Here is a 9,341-nt window from a genome sequence, read left to right as displayed (position 1 = left end):
CCAAAAGGTCAAAATAAAAAAAAAGTCTACTGCAAATGTTTCTCAGAAAAATGAATTTTGAAGAGTACATGCCTCAAAACTTTTTTCTCCCAGTTGCTGACAGGGAAATACTAAAATCCAGCATCAACTAGCACAGATTTGCTTAATGTGCTATTCCAGTCTTCACCAGAGAAAGGTAAGAAACTGAATTAGTCTGTTGTGCTAACAAAGCAGGAAGGATCTTGGAATTTAAGAAATCAAACTGTAACATCAAAACTATTATAAAATACCACAAAGTCAGATGAGATGATTTTCAAAGACATCAACTGGTCTCAGGATGACAAGCTTACTGTAAGAAGAAAAACAAAATTAATCTTCACTCACATGTACAAAGTACCAACATTCAGATAAACTTTAGCATTAACACATATAGAAGGACTTTACAAATAACAAGCCATTAGGAAAAAAAGAAATTTCTTGTGCAGTATGTTCTTGAAATCATTCTCATTAGAGCTCCAATTAGATCTAAAGAGAATTCAAATAAAAGACTGAAATCACCAAAGTCTATTTTTGTTGCAAGTATTTTTGATGTCTACAGATTTAAGACATGGTTCAGAATAAAAAATGCAGGCATATTAAAGTAAAAAATGAAAATAATTATTTTATAAAACTACAGTATTTAGGCAACTGTGTGACAAGCACACTAATATCTTTGTAAAGGTCTACATGAATCCACAAAAACTAAGAGTTCGTTTTCACCAAAGATCAGTTTACACCTACATTGGCTCAACTGAAAAAGATTTTTTTTTTTTTTTGTAATCTTGATCAAGAACTTCTACTTTGTCTGACTTAACAGGTTCATTTGAAAGTAACCAAGTGCTATAACATCAGTACAGTAAGAAACAGCTCCACTCAGAACAGGATGATGAAGAACAATCAAAATTGTTCAGATTTTTCACATTTTTTCCCCACAAACCCCTCAAATTTCTGCTATTTGTTCTAATCTTGTTAATTGTAACTTAATCTGCTAATTGTAATAAAAGGTAAGCGATATAGGATTAAATCTGACTACATCTTTAGTTGCAACATTAAGACAGTGTTGAATTACAGTAAATGAGGTGCTTCATTGAAGGTCTCTGTCCCTTTATGTTACTTTGTGTATTGGTACAACAGCAGTGTACGACTTGTGGAAGAAAAAAAAAATCCCCTGCTCCTCCCCATCTGTTTTTGGTGAGACCTACTAGTTCAGGGATTAGTTAAAAAAACACAGGGAACATGCAGAATCACTTCCTTGAGTCAAAACCAATTTCTCATGCATCTCTTTTATGCTCATGAGACAACTGACAATTACAAATTGTGCATTCCATCTAAAACACCCTCAAATAAATGTACAGTTTTTAGAAGTTATCCAAGGGCTGACAAGAATAGTAAGCCTAGTCCATATTTGAGGACCTCTTCAGAGTAGATGGTCAACAACAAAATCAGATGTTTTAAATCAGGTACAGTCATGCTACCCTGTTCTCAGATACCCAAGTTACCTGGGTAATAATTTTTGACTCCTTTTCTAGTTCATAGAGACTGTTTTCAGACTGTGGTTTAGAACAGAAACCTATTTTAAATGCTTGAAGTTACACCAATACTTTTCAACAGGTGCCTTTTCTATTTAAGAAATAGACCTGCTTAGACTTGTTTGTAAACTAAGTCCTGTACCTTTGTCTTTCACTAATAACTAACTTGTATTTCTTCTATGGCTTTTCTGATTTGAAATAAGTGAGTTTTAAGAGAAGAAAAAATACAAATGGCACTGGCCATAAGTAATGTTTGAAAGAGGTTTTCTTGTTACTTTGTTTTGTAGACAAACTAATATAGTCTGAAATACTGAATCCCATTATTTACATTTTTTTGTAGCTCAACCAAATGTGGTTTACTACAATATTGTCATTGAAGTACATGTCAGATCACATCTTGCTCAAGCCCTTTAGCACCTAGCCAGAAAAGAAAATACCTTTTTAAATGTTTACCTTTTTTTCCACAGAAATTTTGAAAAGCTGTCTGGGGAAAACCAAGGTAACCCTGCTCTCTCGGTGTTTCAGACTAGGAAAACCCATCTGCAGAACTGTTAAAACAATAATTTAGCTAATCACAGTGGAGGCGTACTTGGGAATGCATTCAGAAGGATGAACTAAGTAAGGGAATGAGTCAGCAGGATGTTTGGTTTGTTGATTCAAACAAGAAAGGATGTTGCTTCAGGTGACAACAGATTTCACTGAAGGCTATGCTAGTAAGGATGTGACTGAACTGAAATGACAAGAGCTGGCTAAGGTAGTAGCAAAAAAAGGAAGGGGACAGCAGAGCTAGACAAGGAATACAAGGACAGAGCAAGCCAAAAAGAAATCAAATCAAGAAAGTAATTTGGTAATGACTGAAATACGTACAGAATCCATTTAGATTGCAACCAGGACACCGTTCTCTTACCTTGAATGGCTTATGCTGAATGGCATACAATCACAGATTAGTTTTGACTGAAACAAACATTTGTGTTTGTTTCTTAAAGCAAGAGCAAACCAAGCCATTCTGATCCAGGTGGTTTTCAACCATTCAGAGTTCACAAGGTAACAGCAGGGGACAAAACACATGCCAGTAAGAATTGCCCCCTCCCCCCCCCCCTTCATTGATGGAAGTTTGCAGGAGGAAGGTGGTAAAAAGAAGTTTAAAAGGTTTCGTCCCCTTACAGGTAGACCAGGGTACAAACATGTATTAAGAAATGAATCGTGCACAGATGCATTACCAGGCTGAATTCAAAACAAGCAGGCAAACTTGGAATACTAATTTTAAAATTATGTGATACAGTAATTTCAGATGATTCATAAGAAGCATCCATGTAAAGAACACGCTAGTAAGTTGTCATTAGCTTTGCAGTGACTGCAGACTGTCATCAGCACTGCAGATTGACTGCAGTGAAAAGGCAGGTTTGAGCATGCCACACAACTACCTTAAGGCAGCATGAACAGTCCTTTCCTGTGCTGTACCTGTTCTGTAAGCCAACACACAAAAAACATCCACCTCCCAGACTGTCAATCTGGCACCCTTCAGATGTACTAAATTATTGAAAAAAGAAAAGTAGGAAAGCTTGTATTTAATTCGGTGAACTAGAACAGCTCATTCAGAGCACTGGATAAAAAGGTTCTTAAAATATTTTATTTTGCCTGACATTCAGTGTAAAAGGAAATCAATTTCCCAAATACAATTCCTTATGGCAAGATTTAGAACTTACTGTAACAAGCATGGCAGTCAGTTGTGAAATTTCAATGTGAAACTAAGACTATACAAAAATTTTAAGTGCATATTTTTGCAACAACATATACATACACACAGGGACATGGGGGGGGGGGGGGGGGGGAACCAAGCAAACAAACCCCCACCAACAAAAAAAAAAACCCAAAACAGGATCCAGGTCTCAAAAACCCCTCCAATAATTGAAAAGCACAGAACAAAAATTCTACAGCCGGAGCTCTTCTCTCTGGGATACTACTACCGTCTACTTTCCTCCATTCCTATCTTGGAATTTAAAAAAAAAAAAAAAAAAAAAAAAGGCAGAGACATGCCTTATAGCAGTTCTCCCCCACCTCCCCCCAAAAAAAGAAAAAAACACAGACTAAAGAAAATATACTGTTAACTGAAGTACTATCCCCTGCATCTATCTGATAAATGAGATAGTGGTTTTATGCTGCACTCATTAATGAGTTGATGGGGAAAAAAAACCCACAACAAAACCAAAACCCCAAAAAAGTAAAACCCACAACTCTGATAATTAATGAATAAATTTTCTTTTGGAAACAGACCAGCAGAATGCCACTACATGGAAATAAAACCAAGTCTTGCTGGTGAGAGAAGTCCTTTGTAGTAAAGGACTAGGCAGTTCCCCTTCCTAAGAAGAGGGGAAACTTCAGACCTCACGTAACAGAACACCCCATTAGAAAGAGCCAATGAAGTACTTCTGTGGAGTATACTAACATTTCATGTATGTACATTTTTAAAGGGTGAATATACACTATAGTGTGAACTTAGTATCTGCTGAGTGTTACTTTTAAAATGGAAAATTGTAATCATAGATACACAGGAATAAAAAAGATGCTTTAGTGTGAGTAGTCAAATTTTTTAGAATAATACCTACCAAATATTCCACTTCTCCTAATGTATTTTTCTAAACTACATTTCAGTACTGTATGTATTTTTGTGGGATCAAATTTTCTTCTACAGTTGCACAGTGCAGGGATACAGAATAAATACCTTATTATTGGAATATTACTCTATTTGCCGTTTGACTTAAATCAGTTTAAAATTCAGAAGACATCCAAAAGCTTTTATGCAACAGAGTACACCTGTGTGTTAATGTAAATGAAACATCATTATGTTGAGATTTTTTTTATATTCAATACTCTTTTAGCATTAAGTGATAGTGATTAGAGCTCCTTTTGTGAATATGGGGGTGGGGGTTGCCATTTGGAATGGTCTTTTTTCTTTTCTTTTTTTTTTCTTTCTTTCTTTTTTTTTTTCATTATGAAGGACCATTGCCTTAGCTTTTTTGGTTATTGCTTTTTTTTTTTTTTTTGAAGACCATTCCATTTCTTTATTTTTTAACATCTTAAAGTCATAAGGACTTATATGCAAAGCAGTCATACACTTTATCATTAAAACCCATAGGTAAAATACGTACACAAATCCAACAAAAGGCTAGTACATAGTAAAGCCTAAGCATACTACTATGCAATATTATGAATACATAACTTTAGAGACTTCGGTTTAGTACTGTTATCTATCCATTTCTGAAAACATTCACAAAGATTTTAAATGCAAATTTTCATTCCGTATCTGGAATAGAACAAAAATTATCTATGTTATAACAACTTTTGGTCATTTGTGTTTGACCAATTCGGTAAATTACAAAGAACCCAAAGAATTCTGTAACCTTCTGTAGAACTATGTAATAAAAACATTGCATATGTTCCTAGTATGATGTCTTTAGCAATCATTTACTGAAATGTAACTCAAACATCAATCTCTCAAAACGTATAACTGACCAGCTGCTTTTTAGTCTATATCTGAATCCAATTTCATCACAAAACCCCTTTTAATACAAAGATGCAGAAGTACATTAGGTAATACTAATGCAACACAGGTGCAGTTCTAGCATTGTCATTGATCAGTTGAATCATCTTCTCCATGAACGAGATTCGTTATCCTCCTCCTCTTCATCATCATCTTGAAGCAGCGAGTCATCCACCAAAGATTCTTCCTGAAACTTCGAGAGAAAAACATGATACTCTGTTACATCAGAAAATTTTAAAGATCAAACGGCAAAATACAGATCTCTAAAACTTGCGATTTAATAAAGAACAAATTTATTTTTTAATAGGTAAACAGTAATGCTTTCAAAAAAGTATACTGCATGCATATGTATTATATTAATAAATGGCAAATGAAACATTTTTTTTTCTTTTCAGCAGACTTCAAAATGACCAGGACATATGCACCTCATACTTAAATAGCTCTTCTGATTCTTCAGCGTAACATTCACACCCAAGCTGCAATGTTCCCATGAAACTTAAGATGCTATACTGAAAACTAATGTTAGTTTTTGCACATTCAGAGTAACTATGCCTGTTTTCATCCAAGAGCTTAATCCACCTGTGCCTGAGCATAAAAAAGGTTGAATCTGAGACATTTTGATTTTTTCAGCTTAATCAAGCTTAAAACCAATACAAAGGTTTAAAAGATCAGGGCAGGGAGACAGGTATTTACAGAAATTTAGACAAAATATATTAATGTATTTTCAATTTGTTTCAGTAACAACATAGTAATTTGATAGACTTCACAAACCCCTGAACATTTCAGGTCAACAGTTACAGGCTTCAGAGAGGCAAAGTTAAAAAAAGAAAGATAAACAGTGAGTCGTTTTAATTTTTATCTACATATAGGCAGGGGCATATATAAAAACTATCCCATCTCAGAAATTTTTTAACAATTGCACCTATCACAGCAAGTTCTGGACAAGGATGTCTTTCCCTAGCAAAATCTCCCAGCTGTTAGACACAAGTTATGGTCTTCATTGCTTATTCTTATCCCAGTAACTGTAGTTTTTTGCTACAGAATTTCCAAATTCAACAGGGAGGTGTGAAGGTTGACTGGTGAAGTTAGGGAGCCTTCTGGAGAGATGTGAAGCTGTAGGCTGAAGAAAGCCTATAAGTAAGCCTTCTCTATTTCCACTAGGCTCTTTTACAAAGGGAGAAACTACTACCTTCATTACTTTTGCCTACAGAAAGTGCATTTTAAAAAGCAGCTCTGTCGACACCTGACCTGCCTGTCAATGTATGCTTGGATACTCTAAGCCAGACTAAACCACAGAAGCTTTCTGAGGACTTAGCCTCTTCCCCTGGTCCAGGTCTGCTGGTCTAGATGTCCAGCAGGCTAAAATACAACAGTATATGACCCCTTCCATTTTCTAGATATATCCTATAAAGTTCTTTGTTCTGTAAGAAATGAAACATTTCTGCAAAGAAAAGTAAAGTATGTGGACTTTCGACAGCCTAGAAAAAAAGAAATGTATTTATAGATAAATACACGTTCTAATAACAAAACATGAGTTAGATTCAAAAACAGACCTATGAATCAACAGACCATTTTCTTTTGAAAAAGCTACACTATTTCATCTTAAAAAAGAAAAATGAAAGAAAAAAAGAAAAAGCAAACTTACTTCTTCTTCATCAGGTTCAGCTTCTTCTGTTTCAACAGCTGACATACTAGCAACAGGCTTGTTCCACGCCAACTTTAACTCTTGTCCTTTAAAACGAGATCCATGAATTGCAGCCTAAAACAAGTTTAAACGTTTTAGTTACATATTTCTTTGTCAGGGGAAAAATTAACTTCAGTAATACTTAAATGCCAGAAATAAACCAACAGCCTGCTTTTTCAAAAGAAAATTCTAGTTGTAATATGTTCTTACTGAATTACTGTTAATAGGTTAAAACCAAACAACTTCATTTACTGCACATGGAATTCACACATCCTTTCAGGAAAAGGATCAAAATATATTCAGAAGAAAATAAGCTTGGAAAACCATAAATCATTTGGTGATGTGGGTAACATACTGAACCAAAACCTTGCTGGTTTTTAGTATTACCTTGATGGGTTCTTCTCCTTTCAAAGATGGACACAAAATTGCTAATGCATAACTTACTGGAAGAAGAAAGACATCCCACAAATACAAATGATTTACTATATTAAAAAAAAAAAAAAACAAACCAAAAACAAAAACACCAACTCAAAAAGCCCCTTTGCGATTACAACTTAACTTACTGGAAAACATTCCACTTCCTGTAAAGCCGCTGTAATTGAAATGTAAAAATTTTTAACTTATGGGATATTGATGCCTTTTTAAGTACCAGCTGCATTAAGTGGCTGCTTTGGAAATAGTATGTTCAAATTAAAGTAACATGAATGAGCATAAATCAGCGTTAGCAACATTCCGAAATAACCGTCATGGTCACAAAAGATTTATAGTACAATCTGAAAGCACAGCATAATGTGAAATGTAGAAACAATTACATGTTCAATGACATCTGAACATGAATTGTGTGATATTAAAGTCCCCAGGTATAAATTTTAAATCTGTACATATAAATTTATGATAAATTTAAAAGATTCTATGCTTATTAAAATGCAGCTCAGGAGCTTTTTGACCATGGTCTCATCACAATGTCACACAACTAGAATTTTTAAAAGTACTTATACGTGACATTTAGGTCCAGAAACAACTTGTAATCTTTGGAAGAAATTACTACTACATAAAAATGTAACATTTTACAATAGGGAATCTTCCTCTTCCTTCCAGGCTACAACGTATATGGTCATAAAGCCTAGGCCTATTTTCATTTAAGAAGGTAAAATATTAGCTGCATTTACTTCACAATTGGCCTCAACAGAGGTTTTTAATTATTACCTTCTACAACTTCTCCAACTGCCAGTCTTAAAGTCTGCTTTAGTAGTAAACACAGAAATTCCAGTGGAAATATATTTAATATGTAAGAAAATCTTAAGGAAAATACAGATTTTACTATATTTGATCAGTCACAGTTTTCATAAAATTTTAATTTAAAAATGAAGGTGCAACTAGACACAAAGTCATTCAACAATTAAAAGTTTTAATGCTAACTAGAGTGTGGATCTCAAACATCAATCATGAATTCTGACCCAGCTAGAATATCCCCACTTTCCAGAGCATATTCTGAACTTCACCTTGAATACCCCACCTATTCTATTTCAGAGTGACTGATGAAAAACATATTGCTTTTTAAATGCAGTGAAACGCATCATAAAAAAAAAAAAAAGTACATAATGTTGACTTCAACCTTTCCACCAAACATCTCTCCCTTCTCCCCCTGCCCACATCTTTCTTCATTCTCTGCACTATCTTCTTTTTCAAGTGCTTCCTACCTCTACGCTTCTATGTTTGGTTCCAAAATACTACCATTCCTTGCTTTTTGGGTACAGAAATTTAGCTAAGGCCGAAATGATTCTCCATGCCAATTTTTAGGCAAAACAAGTTATAACATTGAAAACCCTATTTTGCTGATAAACAAGTATCTGTAGTAAGATACTGTCAAGATCGTTGTTGTGAACCATACTCCTCCACCTGGAAGAAATAAAGACTTTATTTGGACAGTCCATAAAAACAGATTATTGTTCTAGGTGACCTATTTTTATTTTCAGGGAAGCAGAAGTTCCTCTCGATACTTAGAATATTCTTATGTAAACTACGATATCAAAGAATGTAAAGTTGCAAAATGAAGTACCCAATGTCAGGAATTAGGAAGCACCAAAACTAAAATGCTAACCTTAATGCAGTCCACTTGTGAATAAACTAATTATGACAGCTTTTATCTGCGAGCAGGTATTTCTTATTCTCCACAAAACTTTTGTTCACTGTTGAACACTGTTCTTTCTATACAGTTGTCCGGTACTGTTTTTCCCTATCACTCAGTACATACTATGTGCCATTAATTGCACTTCCTTTTTTACAGAATAATTACAATCTCCATACAGTTAGTTCTAATCATTGCTGTATCTAAGAGTTTCACAAACCAAACTCCTATGTTTCTGTAAAACATATTTGGCACATGCTTCAAATTGTTTCTCAAAATATGTAACCATAATGATACTGTAAGTGTTCAAAACTACTGTCCCCATTTGCATAATTTGCATTGTAAATATCAGTATTTCTGTCAATCAGGTCACTGGTGTCTCAAGATAAAGCATACAAAATGAGAAGACTCTCGCCAGCTATGAAAACTGTGTTCAAGTAA

The 9,341-nt window shown here is 34.5% G+C and overlaps 1 protein-coding gene across 8 annotated transcripts in view; it reads right to left on the bottom strand.

Annotated features, from left to right (window-relative positions):
* Positions 1–3,406: 3,406 nt before the first annotated feature.
* Positions 3,407–9,341, bottom strand: part of RBM26 (RNA binding motif protein 26) — a 58,110-nt gene continuing 52,175 nt past the window's right edge. For 2 of the 8 annotated variants that reach the window (XM_052785913.1, XM_052785915.1), the window contains exons 22-23: positions 6,734–6,847; positions 3,407–5,281 (exon numbers count right to left, since the gene is read on the bottom strand). In XM_052785913.1, the coding sequence (XP_052641873.1) occupies positions 5,192–5,281; positions 6,734–6,847 (204 nt within the window). In that variant the 3' untranslated portion in view covers positions 3,407–5,191. Of the gene's footprint in view, positions 5,282–6,733; positions 6,848–7,197; positions 7,216–9,341 lie in introns of those variants that run through there. The other 6 variants (XM_052785914.1, XM_052785918.1, XM_052785920.1 and 3 more) reach the window with 5 other exon arrangements.

Source organism: Harpia harpyja, chromosome 4 (genome assembly GCF_026419915.1).
Source record: "Harpia harpyja isolate bHarHar1 chromosome 4, bHarHar1 primary haplotype, whole genome shotgun sequence".
Lineage (NCBI taxonomy): Eukaryota > Metazoa > Chordata > Aves > Accipitriformes > Accipitridae > Harpia > Harpia harpyja.
This window is presented reverse-complemented; position numbering and strand designations above follow the sequence as displayed.